Source organism: Notamacropus eugenii, chromosome 5, assembly GCF_028372415.1.
Source record: "Notamacropus eugenii isolate mMacEug1 chromosome 5, mMacEug1.pri_v2, whole genome shotgun sequence".
In the NCBI taxonomy this organism is placed as follows: Eukaryota; Metazoa; Chordata; class Mammalia; order Diprotodontia; family Macropodidae; genus Notamacropus; species Notamacropus eugenii.
Window position 1 is genome coordinate 140,088,491 of NC_092876.1, and position 22,801 is coordinate 140,111,291.

The 22,801-nt window shown below is 44.5% G+C and overlaps 1 protein-coding gene across 1 annotated transcript; it reads right to left on the reverse strand.

Moving 5' to 3' along the window:
- Positions 1-4,507: 4,507 nt before the first annotated feature.
- Positions 4,508-21,192, reverse strand: ANKK1 (ankyrin repeat and kinase domain containing 1). The gene is made up of 8 exons (XM_072611073.1): positions 20,687-21,192; positions 17,291-17,585; positions 16,339-16,490; positions 15,854-15,903; positions 14,719-14,874; positions 9,079-9,197; positions 8,343-8,379; positions 4,508-7,733 (listed from the first exon to the last, which is right to left on the reverse strand). The coding sequence occupies exons 1-8, from the start codon at positions 20,872-20,874 to the stop codon at positions 6,430-6,432; spliced, it is 2,301 nt and encodes a 766-aa protein (XP_072467174.1). The 5' UTR covers positions 20,875-21,192; the 3' UTR covers positions 4,508-6,429.
- Positions 21,193-22,801: the final 1,609 nt, after the last annotated feature.

Below are 22,801 nucleotides of genomic sequence, written 5' to 3' on the forward strand. Positions count from 1 at the left end.
CTTCCTATCAGACTCTACAGACTTATTTTTAAGGCCCCAGGTCCTGAATGGCCCTCCCTCTATTAAGCCTTCCCATTGGATCAAACCACAGCATTTGATTATTATCTTGTGCTACACTCAGACCTCGCCAAGTAAATGAGTTTGCTCTGCCCATTGTTACAACTGGCTCACTTCTCTTTATAAGGTTTTCCCCCCACATGCCCACCTAGAATGATTTTTCCACCTCTTTGCTAAGCAGAGGATCTTTTGGCCTTCCAAGACTCAACTCCTCAGGGAAGCCTATCCCCTTTATCCTTGCCTGGTTCTATCCCCTTCCACTCATTCCAGCTGAGGTGGGGGAGTAGGAGACTTTTGGGGGAGTTCTCAGAGAGAGATTTCCCCAAGACGCAAGGCCTTATGGAGGGAAGCACTGTTAGGAGGAGAAAAAGCCTCTGATTCTCCCAAAGCTGTTCTGGCAAGAGAGCTGCTGGAGGAGAGAGCAGGGCAGGGCCAGGCAAGAGAGCAGAGAAAGCTATGTCTTAGATGTGGGGCCAGCAAAAGACATGAGAGGCAGATGAGAAGCCAGAGGCTCCAGACATTGGGCCAAGTGGCTAAAAGCCTCCACTATCTTGGCCTACTTACAGCTCTGGCTGGCTAGGTCATTTGGTCAGAACAAGGTACTCAGTTTATTACCTATAAAAGTCATCAGAACAGTACAGGTGCCCCAGGCCCTCACAGGGGTTTTAGGATCACCCTAGATGTGACTGTGTTTATAGTGTAATATAAAGTATCAATCTACTTTCCAGTCACAGTGCACACCTATAATCCAGCCAGCAGATGGAAAAAGAAACTTGTCAACAGATGAAAAGTCAAAAAGAAGCACAGACAAGAAGGACAGCTTTGAAAGGTACAGGTTGAACTTATAACTTTTTTTTAAATCAAGCTGTTCATATCAGACAACCACAGCTCCATTGTGTTTAAATTTAGAATTGTAAAAAGCTGTTGCTTTTTTTTATGAACGATTTTTTATCATAAGCAGATCTAGGTAAAAAAAATAGGGGATGAATTGGGCCTGGCACATAGTTGGCATTTAATAAATGCTTGTTAGTTGGGTTCAAATCTACCCCCAATTCAATAAGGACAGGATAATATACTGGTAAGTTCTAAGAGTCTGAGGACAAAGCCACAGTGCACTCAGCGTGTTAACATGCATTTTCCTTATATGGGCCTTTTCTTTCTTGTGCAGGGCCCTCGACTTGGGTGTGAAGAGTATCCAGGACAGAGTTAGAGCATATTCTCCCTTACGCATGCCCAGTTCTCCCACTCCTGATTGACTGGTTCAGAAACCCCTGCAGGTTTCATCCTGCAGAGGCTAGTAGTATCCATTCCAACTCTTTCCCCTCCCCCCTTCCCTCACCCCACCATTGGCTCAGGCATGTTCTGGAGGAGAGAGATTTCCCAGGAGCATTTTTGACAAGGAGTTTTTTGTTTTAAATTCAATTATGCCTTTCAGAAGAGAACAGTTTTACCCATGGCTTAGCCTTAGAGAAAACAAGGGGAGATGAGGGCGCTGGTAGAGGAGACAAGGTTTTCTTATAAGCTTGGACCTGTGGCCTCTAGCCCCCTGTCTGCACTCATCCCAGTCCATCTGACCCAGAGAAGAAAATGAATCAATTCAGAGATACCTGTGGGCCAGGAAATATTTTCCTAGCTATGCTAAGGAAGGGATCATAGGAGTGTAGGTTTAAAACTGGAACCCTTAGAAATCATCCCATCCAAGTTCTTAATTTTATAGATGAGGAAACTGAGGCACCAGAGGTTAAGTGACTTGCCCAATGTCACACAAGTAATGTCAGTGGTGGGATTCTAACCCAGCTGCTGTATGTCCAAATCTAGCACTCTTAACCTGAGGTCCACAAGTCCACAAAGGATCCGTGGATAGATTTGGGAGTTGGTAAATTTATTTTTTAAATATTTTAATAACTATTTCAATATAATTGGTTTCCTTTATAATCCATGTATTTTTTTAAAATTTTTCATGTGTCCATAACACAAAAAATATTAAAAATCCTGCACAACACCCTGGTGCCTACGTAAGTGGATACAAATGAGCACACAGTGGGACAACATACCTGTTCATTATCTCCCCGAGTCCTTCTATTTGACCCTCTTTCCACCTATGCTTTGTGCCTGTTGCCACTCTTAAAGAAAATAACAAGGGATAGGAAATCTGGATGATCACCCTGAGTCTCACCTTCCTATAGGAAGCAGGGAGCTAAAATCCCATCTTCCACAGAAAGCCTTTCCCAATCCTCTACTCTAGTGCCTTCACTCCATTAAATATTTCTGGTTTATTCTGTACACAACTTGTTTGTACACATTTGTTTGTTTGATATCTCCCACATAAGTCTACAAGCTTTTCAAGAGCAAGGAACTGTCTTTTGTTTTTCTTTGTATCCCCAGTGCTTAGCATGGTTCCTAACACATAGCTGATACTTAATGAATGCTTATTGTTCGATTGACTGACTGGAGCTGGGCAGGAACTAAGTAAGGGATGTAACTTGTAGGAGGAAAAAGAGATAACCCCACAAGATAGGAATAAAAAAGACCAGTGACTTATCTGTGATTGACCTTTGAACTTCTCACCCTCCTCCACTGCCCCTAAATTAAGACTGCTGAGTTTGACTGTTTAGTGACAGTGTACCCCCTCCACTCCTGTCCCCAGTGTTCATTATTTTTTTTCCATTTATTTCTTAGATTCCTAGATTTAGAACTGACAAGGATCTTAGAGGCCATCTAGTCCCAAACCCTTATGTTATAAATAAAGAAACTAAGGCCAAGAAAAGTTCAAGTGATTTGCCCAAGGTCATACAACTAGTAAGTGGAAGACTTGGGATTTGAACCTAGGTTCACTCATTTCAAATACAAAAGCCTTTTTCTCCACTGTACCATGTGTGTTGTCTTTTTCCCATTTTAGGTTGCCTTTAATTTAAGCAGATTTTATCAGGACACAAATCATCCTCCAGGCTCCTACAATGTGCTTTGTTCCTTGTTTCATATCTACCTAGGACTCCATTTGGATGCTCTGACTATAGGAAGACCATTTCTTAAAGTGCCACCTAATGCTTGCATGCTGTTTTCTATTCTTCATTCTTGAAGAGGACCAGTGGCATCAGGAGGATGAGGTCTGGACTTGAAAGTGAACTGGATTTAAGTGAGGCAGAGCTGTGCAGTCACCAGCCTCACTCTCTCCTCCAGGGTCATCAGAGTCCAGGGGCAAGACATAGGTCAGGATGACTGGAGATAGCCCCAGATGCAGTGGAAGACCTTGACCTTTTTAAGCTAAGATCTTTCCCAGGTCTCAGTTTGTTTGAGACAACATCTATTCAGTAATTAAAGGCTAGATAAGAATGGAGGCAAAAGATGTCCTAGTTTGCCTTCACAAAAGCATCAATCTGGGAGGGGAAGACCCTCAGGATTTCTAGCCACAGCAGAAACAATTGCTACTTACATGTGGCAGTAGATCCGGTTGCTGTTCCTAGGACTGGGATTAAAGTAAGGCTGGGGATTCCCAGCCTCACTAAGAAGAGTGAATTTGGCTGAATATTTTAAGACTGAAGAGATAGGCTTTTCTAGCTGTCACTGGCACAAGTTTCATTTCTGATTCCTCCCTACCCACCTCTCCCAAGCATTTCAGGAAGGAACTCAGAGATTCCTTAACTATTGCAAAATAAGGAGACCTCCAATGGTGTATGGGCTGGCCTCTCCTTGGAGTGCAAGAGACTGGCTGGGTCACAGCTGCACCTCTGACCTGAAGCCCATTTGAGTCTCAAAGGCAGTGACATGCCTGCTATCACATTCTTTGTACTACAGATCCTTGAACTTGAGTTTTTAATATTTTGATAATTATACTTCAATATAATTGATTTCCTTTGCAATCTTTATGTATTTTATTATATGCATTTAAAAACATTATTCTGAGAAGAGATTGTAGACTTCACCAGACCACCAAAGAGGTCTATAGCACATAAAAAGGTTAAGGATCCTTGCTTTCTAACCAAGAGGGTTCCCTGGGGTCCTGTTTTTCCATTTCTTCCCCCATCAAAGCTTTTGCTAAGAGCCTGAACCCAATGTCTTACAAAGGACTGGGGAGTGTTAACAAGTCTATTCCCATTTGGGTGAAGAGAAGAGGAAAAAAATAGCAAAGCAGTTGAGCTGGGACTGAGGTCAAGTCTGAGAGGCAGCCCTACCCTGCCCCACCCCTCCTTTTGCTTCTAGCTCCTGTTTCCTTTCTCCCCAGACCTGCTGGGCAGGTTGGGCTAGGTGGCAGTGCTATATGCATGAGAGGCCTGTCGGACTGGGAATGGGATGGGGAAATCCCCCAAAATACAAACAACACACTGAGTATGGGTGTGTCAGGAAACACCCAACATCCAGACCTTCAAGTCCCATGCCCATTCAGCCCAAAGGACTCCACCTCCAAGGTGATGGACAGCCCTCAGATGTGTTATATAAAGGTGAGCTATCATTATTATTATAAAAGAGATGTAATTTTATTCAAATGAGGACACACATTTGGATACAAAGTGCACATCAGGGCCAAGGACACAGTAAGGTCGGGAAAAGGGCAGAGAAGGCAGGTAACAGGATGAGTGATCCAGGAAGAGAACATTCCAGATCAGCAGCTGGTGTGTGGACAGATGATCCAAGAGGCCTGGGCAGCAGTGGCACCTGGGCATGAGGAAGGGGTGCCCACAGCCATGGAGTGAGGAGAGAGATCTAAAGCTGGAAGCAAACTAAAATCCATCTAGTCCAACTCTTCATTGTTCAGAGGAGGAAACTGAGGCCCAGGGGGACTTGCCCAGAGTCACACAGGCAGTAAGGGACAGAGCCAGGATTTGATTCAGATCTTCTGGCTACAGACTCACTACCTTTCTCCCCTATACCACCCTTCTAGGTTGTTTGTGTATGTGTGTGTATATATAGATATATGTGTATAAAATATAAAGATGTGTGTATATAAATAAATGTGTGCATATGTATACGTGAATGTGTATATTATATATATCACAATAATTATGTAATTAGTAATATATAATACATTACATACATATACTTTATGTTATATACACATATACATGCATACATATATTCTGTGAGTACATGTACACGCACATACACACATACCTGTGAAGACAGATTGCCTCAGAATCCTCCATTATTCAACTGAAAGCATGAAGCTCCGAGAGGCGCCTGCATCCAGGGAGGATGTCCTGAATATCAGAAGGGACAACTGAAAAGTGGGTGGGCTGAAAGCAGGGACTCTTGGCCTGATTATAGGGCCATTTACACTGTTATTTAAGATTAATAACAACTCACAGTAACCTCATAACACGTAGAAGCCACATGTTATTATCTCCATCCATTCATATTTGGGGAAATTGAGGTTTAGAAAAGTGAAATGACTTGCCCAGGGACATACAACTAATGAGCAAAGTAGCTGGGATCCCACTATTGGCCTCCAGTCTGGATGTAGCTGGTCAGCTCTAACCAACCAACAACCATTTATCAACTGCCTGCTATGTTCCAGTCCCTGGAGATACAAAGACAAAAGTGAAACAAGTCTCTGGCCTGCGCAAGATTATATTCTAGCCAAAAAATGCACCAATACAGGCATACATGAATTACACACAGAATAGACACAAAGCAGCCTGGGGGCTTGGAGAAGCCATGGGGAAGGGGGCAGGTGGCCAGGAAAGGAAGCTGATGCCTGAACTGAGACTTGCAGGAATCTCAGGATCCCAGAAGGCAGAAATAAAGGAGGGATAGATGTGCTCTAGGTATGCGGCAAAGCCAGAGCAGCAACACAGAGATGGACAATGGAGTGTTGTGAAGTGTTATGTGAGAGGACCAGCAAGGGGACAAGTGTGGGAAGTAATGTAGTAAGGCTGAAAAGGTGGGATGGGGACAGGTTGTGAAAAGTTTTACATTCCAGAGAATTGATGCTAGAGGTAACGAGGAGTCCTAGGGCTTATTGATTAAGAAAGTGAAGTGGTAAGATCTGGGTTTTAAAAAAATCACTTTGGAGGTTGGTGGGATGATGAACTGGAGAAGGGAAGGATTTTAGGCAGGGAGACAAATTAGAAATGTAACTCCAGTCCCAATACCCATTGGCATGGGACTCTCTCCTCACTGGTGGAGATAAATGCCCAGAACTCGCATGAGGCATAGGGTGCTGTTGATGTAAGCAGAAGTGAGGGGAAGTTGGCTCCTCCTCAAGTTCTGGGGTCTCTTCAGGATCTGCTTCAAGGCTCTTCCAGCTTCACTTTGTCTGGGAGACTATTCCTGAGTATGCATAGATTGGGGACAGATCTATGTTCAGTACCCTTCCCAGGTTTCCAAGTTCTAAATGGATCTAGAGGGATCTATATTTAGTCAGGGAACAGGAGGTCAAGTCTCCTTCATGGTCTCTGATTTAACATCAGCCAGACATGGATTGAGGGGGTCCTTGCCCTCCAGGAAGGAGATTATATTCTGTTTCTGATTTCGGATGGCCAGTTGTAGCACCGTGCAGCCAGTAGCATCCTGAATGTCCAGCCTGGCACCAGCTTTGATCAGCACCTTGAGGATAGCAGTATTGCCCTTGAGGGCTGCCAAGTGCATAGGTGTCCAGCCTACCTTGTTGGAAGCATTAACATCAGCCTGGTGCTCCAGGAGATTGATGACACTCAAGAATGCACCTCGCTGAACAGCCAAGTGTAATGGTGTCCAGCCAGTCTGCTCAGCCATGTTTGGGTCAGCTCCACACTGCAGGAGGAAGGAAACCACTGCCTCCTCCCCTTGGCGTACTGCCAAGTGAAGTGGAGTCCAGTCCTTGCCCCCTTTGGCATTCAGATGGGCATTATTCTCATGCAGCAGACGGAGAATCTCCAGGTGGCCCTGGAAGGCTGCCAGATGTAGGGGGGTCCAGCCCTGCTGAGTCTTCAACTCAGTGTGGGCTCCATACTTGAGCAGCATCCTGCAGATAAGGTACTTGTCTTTGGCAACAGCTGTATGCAGTGGGGTATAACCATTCTGGTCAACCATATCAGTGGCTGCCCCACTCTTCAACAAGTGTTGGATTGCACGGACCTTACCCTGTTCCACAGCCAAGTGCAGTGGGGTCCTGAGGTTCCTCTGCTGGGCATTTAGCTGAGCCCCCTGGCCAATGAGCAGCTTAACCAGGCTAATATGACCAAAGTAGGCAGCCACGTGCAGTGGGGCCTTCCCCTCCCCATCTTGAAGATTGGGGTTAGCATGACGGGACACAAGGAGCCGGGCCACATTCTCAAAGTTGTTCTGAGAAGCAAGGTGGAGAGCTGTCCAGCCCTCATGCTCCTGGGCATCCACGTGGGCCCTATGATCCAGGAGGAGGCGAGCAATACGGTCATCCCCATTCTGGGCAGCAAAGTGGAGTGGGGCCCAGCCATCTTCATCAACCAGATTGGGGTTGGCTCCTTGGCTAAGCAGTAGCATGCAGAGGTCAGATAACTGATCCTGTACAGCAATGATGAGGGGCGTGTAGCCCTCGGCTGTCTGGCAGTCCACATCTACCTCTTGCCTCAACAGCAGCCTCACCTTCTCCACATTGCCCTCAGTCACCAGGAAATGGAGGAGAGTAACATTGTTCTCATAGATGCCCAGCTCTTCCATACTTGAGACCAAGCTCTCACTGTCAGATAGCTGGAGCAGCTGCTTCAGGGATTCACCTGAGTCTGAAGAAAGGAAGGGATCTGAGTTCCCTAGGAGCTGTCCTGTCTATTGTACCACAGGATCACAGGACTTAGCACTGGAAAGGGACTTGAGAGATCATCTGGTCTATCCCCTTCATTTTACTGATGAGGAAACATCCAGAAAGTCTTTGCTGCCATATAGCGCTACTCTTTACCCCCAAAAGATTAGAAGGGATAGACAGAGCTCTAGAAAAGGTAATGAATCTACAACAGACTCCCCACTCTGTGTTGCAACTGTTGTCCAATCTAATCCTTCCTGTTATAATTAGTTTCATTCCCTCTTGTTATACTATGAAAAGAGAGAACAGTGAGACCAGGTTCCCACCCACCCTCCCCCATTCAAACTCTAAGAGGATGGGACCAGAATGGCAAAAGGCCATTGTGCCAATCAGCCAAGTGTCCAAAGCCCCACCATACTACTGATTTACAGCAAGTCATTTCAGAGGAACTGGATTTAGGTGCCCTTGGTGGATCCTAGAAGTAATTAAATGGAAAAAGTGTGAGGGGTTGGAGAGATGGAGCCCAGTGGAAGGATTTCATTTCTTAACCTTCTTTCAATCATTCAGTTGAGATGTGGGGCCCTGTACTTACCACTCTCCGTCAGTTCCTGGCTGACTTTTCTACTGATCTTGGCCAGCGGAAGCAATATAAGTAAAATAAGGAGAGACCAATTTGACAGTCAGTGCCTCATCAACCCACCAGCACTTCCTGCCTCCTATAAGGGCTCCCATTTCTACTCCTTATTAGTAATTCCTAGCCTTCCTGTCAATTGGAAATCGAACTGTTCTTCTCATTGGTTATCCCAAGAGAACAGAGGACAGGGCACAACTTCCTATCGTTAGGTGAACTAGCTGGGGAGAGCAGCCATGGCCTTTTTCATGTGAACAGCTTATTAAATAGGCTATATTTCTCAGCTCAGCTGGATGCAGACATGTTAAACACTCCCCCACTGTCCAGAGCTGAGCTTTACCACAAGAAAGGTGAGTAATGTTGAGTTCACCGGCTCAGAATGCAGGAGAGGAATAAAGTTTCCCATGGGGTCACAGAACATGGAAACTTAGGGTTGGAAGGGGCCCTTAAGGTCACCTGGACCAAGCATTCTTTCATGGCAGAGGTAGGTGTGGCATCCCATCCAATCCCATCCACTTATGGGCAGACCTCTAGGGGGTCCCGCCTCTTTGGGAATCCCTCATTTGCTTTCCTGATCCTTCAGAGACCCTCAAAGAGAAGCCTCCCTACTCAAGAACACTGAGCACCAAAACAAAATGTTCTGCTAGCATAGGAAGGCAGTATAGGCTGGTCCTGTGGTCTGACGGCCTCTCCTTACCTCCTGGGCCTTGCACAGAGAGGGTTTGCAGGATGTCTTTCTGACCAAGGGCTCTTTCTCCAGGTCTACTACAGGGTTTTGGAGCAAGGATAGTAGCATGTCTGTCTCAATAGTGATATCTGTTCAGTGGGATAGAAAAGGAAATCATGTGAATTCTGCTTATGTGTCTCCCACCTATTCCATATTTCTTTTTGAGTCCCCTAACAAACATGCTCGTACATACATACATACATATATATACATATATATACACATGTACATACATGTACAAGTGATTGGGATTCTAGTACAAATTCTACCCCTAAGCAGCTATGGGGCATTAGACAAATGAGATAACTCTTTTTTGGGTCTTAGTTTCCCCATTTGGGGCCTAATTTCCAGGGAAGGAAGTGTTCTGCTTTTGCTTTTATAGTCCCAATGCCTAGCACAATGACTATTATTTTATGGTAGATGCTTACCTGTTTATTGTTAAATTGAATTTTTTAAATGGAGGGGGAATGGGGTATGTGAATTGGATAATCTCCAAGATCTCTTCTAGCACTAAAATTCTATGATAAACAACTATTCAATCAATTAACGAATACTTATTAAGCATCTACTATATGCCAGGCATTCTGCTTGGGGCTGGAGATATAAAGACAAAAAATTTTAAAATGAAAGAGACAGTCTATAGGAGGAGATAATGTGTATACATATGTGTGTATACATACATACATATAAGTATATATTCAAAATCAAGACAAGGTAATGGGGGTTGGGGAAGACTAGTTACCGGGCTATTATAGTAGGCCTTCACTATACTAGGATAGATTAGATGTCCTACTTTGGCCCTGATATTGAACAGCCTATGAGTTCCACAAACAAATTCTTGACCTTGGAGAGAGTTGTTGGTTATATAATAGAAAGACTACTGGTCTTGGAGGCTCCAAGACCTGAATTCAAGTTCTAGCTCTTACCTTTACAGACTGGCATGCTGCAGAATCACAGAAGCTTCAAGTTGGAAGATACCTCAAAAGTTGGCCAGTCCAACTATGCTACTTCATAGGGCTGTAGTGGTGGATATATGTTTACTAAAATATCTAATTCAATTCCCTCATTTTTCAGATGTGGAAGCTGAGGCTAAGAGAGGTGAAGTTACTTGATCAAAACCATGGCTAATGGTAGAGTTAATTAAGCCTGAAACCGAAATCTCCCGACTCTTGGTTCTGGTTATTTTCTTCTACCAAGCTGCTAGCTCAGATTGATGGATAGGAGCTCCTTCCTCTCTACCGTCTCTCCCTTGGTGGTCTTGTCTACTTCCTTAGTTTCTCTGCAAATGACTTGCATTAATCTCCATCTCCACACCTGAGCTTTAGTGCATGCAGTTCAAGAAGCATTTACTAAGTACCTGCCATGTGTCAGGCATGGCTTGGTGCTGGGGATACAAAGAAAAGCATGAAATAGTCCTTGTCCTCCAGCAACTTACATTGTACTGGGAAGTGGCGGGGGGAAAAGAGGGAAACACAAGATGCATAGTGTTTTCCACTACGTGTTGCCTACCTCTACTGGCACCTCAACCTCAACATCTCTAAAACTGAACTAACAGTTTTCTCATGAAATTTTTTCTCATTCGTTTAGCTGGTAGTGATTCCTACCCCTGCCCCTACTCTGATATCTATTTTTATATAGCCAGATACATACATATTATCTCCACTTGTTAGATTATAAACTCCTTGAATGCAGGCACTGTTTTGCTTTTGTCCTTGTGCCTCTAGCAGCTAACATAATGCCTATGTTATTGAATGACTTGTCCCTAAACCTTCCCCTCCCATTAAGTTTTTTTCTGTCCATAATGTCGCCATCCAGACCCAGACCCAGGTCTGAAGTCACCTTGAACTCTTCTCTTCCTCACCCCATACTTGCAATCAGATGGCAAATCCTGATTTTTCTCCTGCCACACTCTATCTCATACCCGGCCTCCTGGCTCTGCTCCCAACGCAAGTAGCCTTGTTCAGGTCCTTATTTCTTCTCAAAAGTCATTGTTTCATTTGTTTTTTTCAGCTGTGTTCAACTCTTCATGACCCCATTTGGGGTTTTCTTGGCAAAGATACTGGAGTGGTTTGTCATTTCCTTCTCCAGCTCATTTTATAGATAAGAAAATGGAGACAAAGACGGTTAAATGACTTCCTCAGGGTCACCCATCCGGCAAGTTGTCTCAGGTTGGATTTGAACTAAGGAAGTTGAGTCTTCCTGACTTCAGGTCCAGTGCCACTCTACCCACTGCACCACCTAGTTATCTCTTCTCCAAATGAACTACTGTAATAGCCTCCTTACCAATCTCCCTGCCTCCAGGCTATTGCCTTTCTAGTCAAACCTACACATTACTGACCAAATGATCTCTTGGTAACACATTGTTCTGATTATATTGCCCCTCTATACATCACCATCATTAATTAAAATAATTACTCATATTTTTGTGACACATTGAGGTTTATAAATGAGAGGCATCTATTAACAGAGAATTTTCTCAAGTGGTTTATCAAGAAAGCTAAATGTACACAGCTAGGAGGGAGTAGAAGTTTTTCTTTTTTAAGGATGGGAGAGATATGGGCATGTTTATAGGCAGCAGGGAAGGAACCAGTAGAGAGGGAAAGATAAAAGAAAGAATGATGATGGGGGGATTATGCTGGAGAAGAAAGGATGGGATGATATTAAGCGTACATGTAGTAGAACTGAACTTGGTAAGAAGTAGGACTACACCTTCATCCGAGATAGGAGTAGAGAAGGGGAAGCTGCATGAATGATAAGACATGAGTACGAGAGAAGTCAGAGAACCCTGGAGTTGGGAGAGGCTTCTGAGGCCATCTAGTTCAGTGGCATCAAACTCAGAGGCTTAGAATGATCTCAGTTGTTTTTTTTTTTGGTGATGTATGAGATAAGTTTCTCAGTTAAAAAGGTGGAATGAGAGGGGTGCTACGGAAGATTTGAGGAGACATGAAAAGGTTTAGAATGACCACTGTGGTGAGCACAACAGATTAGGGAGGCATTTGAGATTATGTAAGAAATCTATAGTGGACCTGATCAAAACAGTTTTGTGATTTTTCTCCCCCCACTATTCAGCAACATATGAACAGGAGTAAAGAAGAAACATGGTGGGAGTAATCCAGGGTTGGGATTTGGCAAAGCATGACTGGTAAAAGGAAAAAGGGGCAAGGTATTTGAGAGTAGAGGAGACTGTGGAGTCTAACTGGTTCATTAATGGATCCAGAGAGAAAAGAGGAGTGTATAGTTAATACAGGAGGGATGGCTGGTGAAAGAACTGAGAGGCAGAGGGATTAGAAGTCATAGTGAGGATGAGAAACAGTGTCAGGAGTCACAAGTCATTGAAAAAGATGGAATGATAAAAGAATTGTGATCAGATAAAAGAACTGTAGAGTTCATGAAAATGGAAACAGGACAGTTATGGGCGCTAGCATTAAGATTAAGGTATAACTGTCTCTGTGTGTAGCTTAGGTAGGGTTAGGGTTATGGGCGTTGAGTAGAATGAGAAACTCATAAGTTAGACCAGCCAAGGGAGCATCAATATGAAGTGTCTTATTATAAATGAGGGCATGACATAGGATGGAGAAAGAATGTAAACATGACATTGAACTCACTGAGCAGAGAAGGAAAATATTCTGAGTTGATAGTTAATAGTCACTAGGATCTGGAAATAAAATAAATGAAATGAAATGCTTTCCCCACAACAACCCTGCGAGGTAGGAAGTGCAAGTGTGATTATCTACATTCCAGAGATAAGAATTTGATTATCTTCATTCCAGAGAGGCTATGTAAGTAGAGGAAGACCTCAACTTTAGTCTAATCTTTGACTCAATTGGCTGTTTGACCAGTGCCCTAAGGAAATGACTAAGAATGTAAGTTGTAAATAAAGAACTGCTCCCTATAGGAAGAGAGTGTTTCTTCATTGGGGTGTTCCCTAGGCCAGTGAAATAACCTTTTAGTAATTATCTAAAGATAAGGAAACTCAGACATTGAAGGAAAGTGATGCAATGGCTTCCTAGTATCTATCAAAGAAAATAAACTTCAGAACTTGGCATTCAAGCCCTTCCAAAATCTGACTTCAACCACCTAGCCTTATCTCATTCTATTCTCCATTAAACATTCCAGGCAACTATTCTCCCTCCAATATGCTCATCCCATCCTTCCTAGCATCTGCTGCTTTGGTCACACCAAAGCAGACTCCCATCTAAGCCTTGTCATCTCTGCCACTTGAAATCTCTCCTTCCTTTCCAGGACCAACTTTGATATCCCTTCTCTATGGAGTCCAGGTAAAAGTTGTCTCCTCTGTCTCAAATTTCTCCTGGTGCTTTAAGCAATCCCTTCTTTCCTTTTTTCTTGGCCTCTTTAAAGGGGCCATGACCTGGCTACTTCTTAAATAGGCCTATTCAAGAAATGGGCATTACCTCACCCTAAGTGAGTACCTGCAAAGACCTTGGCCTAAAGGGTCCAAGGTCTCCCAGTGCATCCTGGGTCATCTCCAGTCATCCTGACAAATATCTGGTCACTGGATTCAGATGGCTCTGGAGGAGAAGTGAGGTTGGTGACCTTACACAACCCTCCCTCACTCAAAACAAAGTCAAGTGCAAGTCATGTCATCATTTCTCTGATGGCATGGTCTTCTGCAGCAATGAAGGATGAACACAATCTCTCCCTTGTATTACAGTTATTTATAAACTTTTCCTTCTACCCTTTAGGTTATAAGCTCTTTGAGAAGAGGCCTGTGTCATATTGGATATGATTTTTCAGTGGGAATGACATTAAAGAAGAGGTATCAATATGTGCTTTGCTGCTGCCCCCTAAGGACCATGGGCCTTATTCCATCTAACTTGTAGCTGAAACCTTACATATGTGTTGTGTTTCCCATTAGAACATGAGCTCCTTGAGAGCAGGGACTATCTCCAGTGCTTAGCATAGTTATTTATAATAGTAAACCCTTTAAAATGCTTTATTAATGCATTCATTCACTTGTTCATTCATGTCTGTCTTTGTTTCCCTGGTATCCACCATGATACCTTGTAGGGAGTTCTAGCCTAATCGATACTGGTTGAATTGAACTTACATCCCATGAAGAACTTAAGCACTATTAAGCTGGATTTGTCAGTCCTGCCTTAAAGAAGAGGATTAAGTGGATTCAACTTAGGAATCCTAACAAAAACCATATACATCACACTGTAGGTCACTGAGATGAATGCCTGACTCCTACCTTGACTTATCGCCACATCTCTTCACTCTGAACTGCCTTGTCTTCAAGCAAGCTCTGTACAAGAATGACTAGAGGTCAGAATTAAAGAAGACCTGAGTTCAAATTCCACCTCATACACTTGTTAGCTGTGGTTCAGCAAGTCATATTGACCTCTCAGTCTCAGTTTCTTTATCTGTAAAATGGTGATAACAGTACAAACCTCATAGGGCTGCTGTAACAAATGAGATTACATATATATGTGTGTGTGTGTGTGTATGTGTATGTGTATATATATATATGTATATATACACATACATATGAAACCTTGTCAATCTTAAAAGGATATATACATGTACATAACTATGGGTGGATAGATGTTTGTATCATAGACATACACAGTTGAAAATATGAATGATTACCTGTGAAACATGGTCTCTTCTTAGCGTCCTGGTCCCAGCAGCGCTTCATCAAGTCTATCATCTGCTGGCCCTCACCTGGCCACTCATCTGAGATGAACTGCATAGAGGGTCGGGTACCAGCAGCCACACGAATGATGATGGTCATCATGTTGAACCCTGAGGGAGATCATAGACTGGATCAGTGTTGGTGAAGCAGGGAAGGGAGGTGATAGGGAGACTAAGAGGCACTGAGTCTCCTATATCCAGGCAGTAAGTAGGGGCCAAGGACTGGCTTTGGCTAGATGAGTTCCCCTCTCCCACTTCCTCTAGACTTTACCCAGGCTAGAAGGCCAGCCCCAAACAAGACCCCATGCATCCTTATAGTCTGAAGGGAATGGTACCAATGCACATGGAAACATATGCCAAAAAACTGTTTTCCTGAAAGCTTTAGTTTTCTCACTTTGCTATTTTTTGAAGGTTTGGAGACATTCTATATTCTCAGCTGCTGGGTGGGAGTTATTGGGGGGGTGGAGGGTGGAGGAAATGCTTTGAGGGGCAGGTAAGTTGGGTTAAAACCGGCAACTAGAAAGCCTGTGGGTTTGAAGTACAATTTAACTTTTCTCCCTCCTTTCTTTCCTAAGGAATGTGCTCTGATTTGGGAAAAACCAGGTCAGGATTCACCTGCTTTTTCCTGGAGCCTCAAAGCTCCCCCCTCCTCCAGCTCTGATATCAAGTTCTTTCTCTGAGCCCCCAACCTCACTCCCACTTGATCACTCCCATCCCAGGAGACAGGGAGGTTGTGACTATGGAAAGAGAGGGTGAGAGAGGATAGAGTTAGAAAGAGAGGGCAGGGGTGGGAGGGACTCAGAAGAAAGGAGGATATTTCTCATACAATTTTTTTTGGGGGGGAAAGACCCTATCTAAAGTCTTTTAAAATGGGATCTTTCTTAAAATAGAGGTGGGCAGGGAAAATAAAAACAGATACATGAAGAAGAGGTGAGATGGGGTCCTATGGACAAATGCCACCTACTACACTACCCTCCCTAAGCCCTTAGCCTCTTCTCTGTGATACCCCACCATAGCCACCACCCTCCAGGACTCAATCCCAGGGTTTCATACCCTACAGAACCCAGAGTGGCAGCCCTCAGTATACTACCTGGGTATGGCTTCTTCTGGGTAAGAATCTCCCAAATGACAATTCCAAAGCTGTAAATAATAGAGGTTTCTCCCTAAGTGACCCTTCTCAAGAATCCACAAAGTTTCCAGCTTTCTAGACCTTATGAAAGAGTCAGACTCAGTTATGAAAAACCAACCCTCCACCCCTGCCCATTCCCCAGCCCCAGGTTTGGGTATCCCACTTGCCCCGAGAAGGTGGACCTTGATAATTAGATCTGTTCCAGTTCTTAGAACCAGCCAGAAAGCGGACCATGTGTAGAGGGACTGCAGGTCAAGCAGAGAATGTGATAAGCAGCTCAGCTCAAGCCTCAGAAGAGTATATCCACTATTCACCATCTCATCAAAAAGGAGTGGCTTTCAACTCTGAAGCTAAGCAAAGAGCTATTAGAATGGTAGAAATGCAAAAGGATCCAATAGTCTCCAAGATCCAAAATTAATAAGAAGATCCCTCTGACTTCCCCTTACCTGTACACATCATATTTGGGCCCAGGTGCTTTGGTGCTCTCCAGAAACATTTCAGGGGGAATATAACTGAGTGTACCCCGAAGTGCTGATCTCTCAATATACTGCATCCGTGTTGACTGCTCCATCCACTTGGATAGGCCAAAGTCTGAAATCTGGAAAGGGAGTAATGGAGAAATAGACGGGTGATAGGAACTAAGATGGTGACTGGTTTACAGGGACAGATAGTTACCCGTTGTTTCCTGTCCCCCTGGCCTATTCACCCCATTCACCACTGGATACTCCATCCATTCACTCCTGGTCAGACTATCCATTCATCCCAGCATCCATAGCTAGGGAGCAAAATAGCTAAGGATATTGCATCAGTATCCTCCTGGGTCCTGACAATCTTACCACAGTTTCCAAAACACTTAGAAATGTCATATTCTTTAAAGGGATTCCAACTGTGATTATCATATACTTATACCATTCCTATATCTCTTACTTCTCATCAAAAAAGATTTATCAGAGATTGTTTCATTTACTCACACTTGGGAAATAGAAAATAGTAGTGTTATCCTCCCACTTTAGAGATAGGTAAACTAGAACCCAGAGGGTGATTAGGCCAGAGCCATACATCATATATCAATGGGGTGCTCTATATTATGACCCACATCTCCAGATGCCAAACCAAATATGCCAGACCCTATCTGTCTTTCAAACATACTCTCTGCCCCTAGTAGGTCCTTTGGAAAATGTGTCTTAAAAACCAATGCAAGTTTAACACACAGACAGCTAACAAACATTCTATGTTTAGAATACATTTTGAGAGATGAGTGAGAACCCTTAATTGGCTCCTGATCCTCAAGGTATCCTCTAGAGATTTCCCATATACTACCTTCTATGTATCCTCCTTCTCTGGGGCTAGGGGGTAGGGCTTAGGCCAGAGGAATGGAGAATACACAGGGCCCTTCACCTTGGCATGCATGTTGTTATCCAACAAGATATTGCCTGGTTTGAGGTCCAGATGGAGCAGGGGTGGCTTAATGCTGTGAAGGAAATTCATGGCCAACGCAGTCTCATGGATGATTCGGAACTTGAGCTGCCAGGAGAGGCTATGGGTAGGCAGCATCTTCTCTAGGGAGCCCTTGGCCATGAACTCCATCACAATGCCCAGGGGCTGCTGGCACACCCCATAGATGGAGACAATATGCTGGAATTTGATCTTTTCCATCTTGGTTGCTTCTTCAATAAGGCACTTCATGTCTGAGCTATAGAAGAATGGGGAGGAGAGTGTTAACGAATTAATTCATGGATTAACAAAATATCAAGGCACTGTTCAAGGCTATGAAGAATGCAAAGTCATATAGAATATAACTTCTGCTCTCCAGGGTCTTGAGAGTCTAACTGGAGATGGGAGCAGGGGGCAAGCCACACACACACACACACACACACACACACACACACACACACACAGAGTCATATACAACAATACAAAGTAACTGGTGTTAAAAAGAAAATGAGGCAAAAAATAAGGGTAAGCCTTCCCTGACCACTCCCAGATGAAAGTGATTCCCTTCCATCTGAACCACAGTGATACTTTCTTATCTATTTCACTCATCACACACTTACCTGTATCACAATATATGTGTATGTTGGAGTGGAAAGTCCTCTTGCCCATCCATGCTTGAGGGAGAGGGAAAAGTCTCCAGGGCTAGGAATCAAGAAATTTGGGATCTAATCCCAACTCTGTTCTTAGCTGACTGTAAGAACTGGGGCAAGTCAAAAGAAGGGTAGTGCCTAGAGGCAGCTCACCCAATGGATAGAGTGCTGGACCTGCAGTCGGGAAGATCTGAATTTAAATCTGTCCTCAGGCACTTACTAAGCTGTGTGAGTCACTTAACTGCTGCTTGCCTCAGTTTCCTCATCTATGAAATAGTGACAATAGAACTGACCATGAAGTATTCAATGAGATACTTGTCGAGTGTTTAGCCAACCTCAAAGTACTACATAAATATTGTTATTAAAAAACTAAGGCTTTTTCTTTCTCTAATATTCTTTATCTGTGATGCATAAAAATATGCTTTTTAATATTAAGCTGGAAATAGGAGATGGAGATAAAGAACAACTGGCAAAATGTTGTGCTTTTTCCCTCAACTATAATTTTTTAAAAGATTATTTAATTTTTATTTTATGAAATAAATTAAATATTTCCATAACATAGTAGAATAAAAAAAGATGATTAAACATGAAACCGCAATTTTCACAGTGTTCTCTTCACATTGCCCATGCAGAGACCCAAGAAAGGGCAGGGCCCAAAAGGGATAAAATCACAAGAGTCAACCAGAGATGAACTGAAGAAATGTTTGCCATCACCAGATCCCCTTAGATCATGGGAGGATAGGACTGTACATTTATATTATACAGGGTTACATAGATCTGGAAAAGGAAAAAGAGATCTGGAAATACAGGTTTCTCCCTAAGTGATTCTTCTCAAAACTCCATGACATGACTAGCTTTCCAGACTTCACAGAAGAGTCAGACTAGCCAGGGACTTCTCAAGTCATGGAGAACCATCCCTCCCTCCTCCCTCCCTATTTAACCTTCTTAGAAGTCATCAGAGATAACATCATCTAGATAGAAGACTGCTCTCTGAGCCCTAGTTTTCTCATCTGTCAGATGGGGACAATACCATCATCTCTAGAATCTATATCATGGTTGTTGTGAGGCAGAAATAATAGAATGTATAAAAATGGATTGTAAAATCTAAAGTTTTATATAAATATCTGTCATTATTCATGTGCTCTGCTTTGTCCCATCATTGTCCCTCTAACTACTGAGAGTACTGTGTCCACTTTTCTCTTCCCCCAACACACACAACACACTCCTCCAATTCTATCCCTGAGTCTGACAGTTATTTCTTTTCTTGCTTTATTAGGATCATAAGGATGGGGAGAATGCAGCTCACCCCATTAAACACCAAATTCAAAAGATGAAAGGAGTCAGATAGGAGGAAGGAGAATTGGATGTCTCTCCCATTAAACTATTATCAGCTTCTTTTGCACTCCCACTCCACCCAAATTCTCTTCTGTCTAGCATTTCATCTCCTTCATTCTCAATTTCATGGGCTGCAAAATAATTCAGGTGACCCCAGAACAATCTGACTCCATCACAGTGCCAACAGGATTAATCATAATGTAGGGGAAAGGAAGGGAAAAGTACAATTTACAAGTCCACCTGCCCTCTGCCTTGCTGGGAGAGTCTTGGGTTGTCCCAATCTACTCTAAGACATGAAAGAGATGAGATAGATGGAGAGTATGAGGGTAAGAGAAGAATCTGGTCAGTGCCGAAGAGCCTCATGACTAGATCCTGGGGGCTTGGCTGGTGGCTAAAGAGAGTATGATGAGACAGACAGGGAAACAGCAAAGAAACTGACTGACTGACACAGGATGTTCAGTCCTCCCCAATCTCATAGGGCAGATGTCCAGGGAAGGGTCTGATATCACAAGAAGCCCTGGGAAGACTAGGATGATCAGACTTCAGCTCTCAACTGTTTCCTCTATACATAGCAGCATACAGAGCAGGCACATGGTTTATTTATAAGAAACACCAAGCAAAGAACAGACAGAGAGGGAGAGGGAGTGTCAGAGGGAGAAAAAGTCAGGAAGAAGGAAAAAAATGAGAAATGACAAAGACAAAGAGTAGCAAAAACATAGACAGACAGCTGGTGAAAAAGAGACAAGTAAAGACAGATAATATGAAGTTCCAGGCTTTGACCTGTAGATCTCTAAGGGTCTGTTCTTCAGCACTGGTTTAGGAAGGTGAAGCCTCGCAAGAGGCGACATCAGGAGCCCCCTCCCACACGTTCAAGTATGCAGGTGTACCCACACAAACACAGGGTTTCTCCCTTTGCAGCATGCCTCGTGTCAACTTGCACGAATCAGGTTCCCATCTAGTAAAATAACCCCCCCAAAGTCGGCCGGGCCGATCCCTACGATGTCACGCCCCAAGCCAGTTTTCCCTAACTCGTGATTACAGTCCAGCCCATCCCTCTACGGTTTCCTCTGTGGGTAAGACTGGACAAAAATCTTACTTTCCTGGGGGTGCTGTGAGCCTGCTCATTCAAACACGGAGCAAGCCATCACCTTGGCAGTTAAAAGGAAGGAAAATCTTGGAAGGATGAGACGAGAGACCCAAGACTGTACTAAGTCCAACATCCCGATCCCTCTGAGACAGGCAGCCTGGGGCTGAACCTCAGGGTGGGCCAGGGAAGCTCTGGCAGGAAGTCTCCCAGGGTTCTTTTCCTTGGAGCTGAAGTAGCAGGAAACTCCAAGGCTAGAGAGGAGGGGAGGAGGGTGGGAGGAGCGGGTACCTGGTAGGGCTGGAGTCGGCCAGCAGGCAAGGGGAGCACTTGATGGCGTACTCGGTCCGCCATCGTCGGTGCCGCACCCGGAACACCTGGCCGAAGCCCCCGCTGGCCACGCGCTGCCAGTCACCTTCGAAGTCGTCCTGGCTGAAGATGGTCAGGTTGCCCAGCCGCTGCTCCACCCCCAAGGCCATGAGGACCGCCCTGGCTGGTCCGTGCCTCGCAGAGCTGTCTTTGCTGAAGCAGCCGCGGCCAGCGCCGTCTGCTCCAGCTCATTTGCAGCAGCCCGGCCGGGGTGTCCCGGGACGAGAGCCTCGGTTCCTTCCTGGTTCCACCGAGGGCGCGAGGGTGGGGACCCAGGAGGGGCGGTGTCCGCACTGCACTGCACCCCGCTATACCACACCCTCCCTTCCCCGAAAGAGGAGGAGCCGGATCGGGCCTGGACTAACATGCCTGGGGGAGCCCCCAGTCCCTCCAAGAGTGTGGAAACTGAGACGGCACCTTAGGGGCGGGGACTGGAAGGAAACCCTCAGAGGCCTGAGCACTGAATTGTCTTTGGGCTGGAAGGAGTTAGGTGGGGAGCCTCGGGCGGGGACAAGGTGAGCAATCCGGGCGGGCGCAGTGGGAGATAAGGGTGTCACTTCTCTGGCCCCAAGCCAGCATAGGCATTCCCTTGCTCTAGGCTGAGATTTGGAGGGCCCCTTGGAAAGAGCGCCTTCAAATGATTTGAGTTCTAGTATCCACCTCTGATTCTTACTTGTCCTGTGACCTTGGGCAAGCCATTTGAACTAGCTGGCCTTTATGGTCCCTACCTGGCCTAGAGGTATGATCCTACTGGGCCTCATCTATTTTTTTTCCTAAAATGATGGGAAATTGGATCAGATGATCACTAAAGTCTCTTCCAGAGCTAAATCACTAGGCATCTGTCTGGGGGTGGAGGAAGTTGCCTGAACTTGGGAGGCCAGGCCCAAGGAAAGAAAATATGGCTGAGATATTCATGTGTTTCACCTGAGCATCCATCCAAGTGCTGGTGACCAGTGTTGGGGGGAGGAGGAATAGATTTCAGCTGTTTGTGTCCTAGGAGCTCCGAGCCTGAGCAGGAAGGGAGGGAAAAAATAACCAGCACATTTCTCCCAAGAGTGGTCCAGGGAATGTTGCCTTCCCAGAAGACTTCAGAAGCTGGGAGTGGAGAGACCCTGTCTCTCTGGGGCTAAGGAAGGGGCAGGCCTGCTTGAAGACTGGGAAAGAACCGGGGAAATGATTGTCACCTCTGGTGACTGGGTGAGTCAATGACCTGAATAGGGTCAGCCACTTGGGCTGAACTCCAGCTTGTGGGTATGGGCCAAGGAACACATTTTCAACTCCTCCTTGCTCAGACCCACAGTCAAGCCCAGCCCAAACCTAAAAGGGCACCTCTGTCCAGATATTCATTTGATTTAAAATCCTTGAGGCCAGGGACAATGTTTGTTTTTTCTTTGTGTCACCCAGATCAGCAATTTGCTTGAGGCAAAGCTGGCCCCTTTATTTTTAAAGCTCAACCCTTTTTTGTTTATATAATCCTTCAGTGAAGCTATGTGACTCTAGGTGATGTTATACCACAATTTTAGAAGACTCTGAGAGGCAGGTAACCCAAAAGACAATGGACCGGTTCATGGGAGGTGTAAGCAGGATGCAACAATGACTTGTACTTGAAAAGTGAAATAAAAGGAATCATCCAGGAGATGTCTGACTGTAAAAGGAGTTGTGGCTGTCATATAGGGAAGATGCTGATGACAGATAGATAGCCTGGGTGCTGCCCTGGCATCTTTGCAATATGAAAAGAACCAGAGACCTCTTACACTTTAGTCAGATTCCTTATGGAAGATTTATAGTTGTTTCAATTAATGCCCCACACCCCCAAAAAAAGGAGAAGTAGGAGAAGAAAGAGAAGTAGGGGAAGAAGAAGATGATGATGATGATGAAGAGAAAGGGAGCAGAGGGGAGGAGTAATAGGGGAAGAAGGAGAAAAAGAAGAATCTGTATTTTTGAATTCACACTGCATATTTCCATTGGGTTGAAATTAATTATCATATTTTAGCTACCATTTTGGAATTATCATATTCGGGGCAGTTGGGTGGCACA

Bases quoted from the DNA above. Each gene is read 5' to 3' on its own strand.
- ANKK1 (XM_072611073.1), bottom strand. From the start codon at position 20,874: ATGGCCTTGGGGGTGGAGCAGCGGCTGGGCAACCTGACCATCTTCAGC. The intron at 16,491-17,290 runs GTGAAGGGCCCT...CTCCCTTTCCAG, and splicing joins ATAACAACATGCATGCCAAG to ATTTCAGACTTTGGCCTATC. The intron at 8,380-9,078 runs GTAAGGAGAGGC...CCGCTGGCCAAG, and splicing joins CTCTGTGCAAGGCCCAGGAG to ATCAGTAGAAAAGTCAGCCA.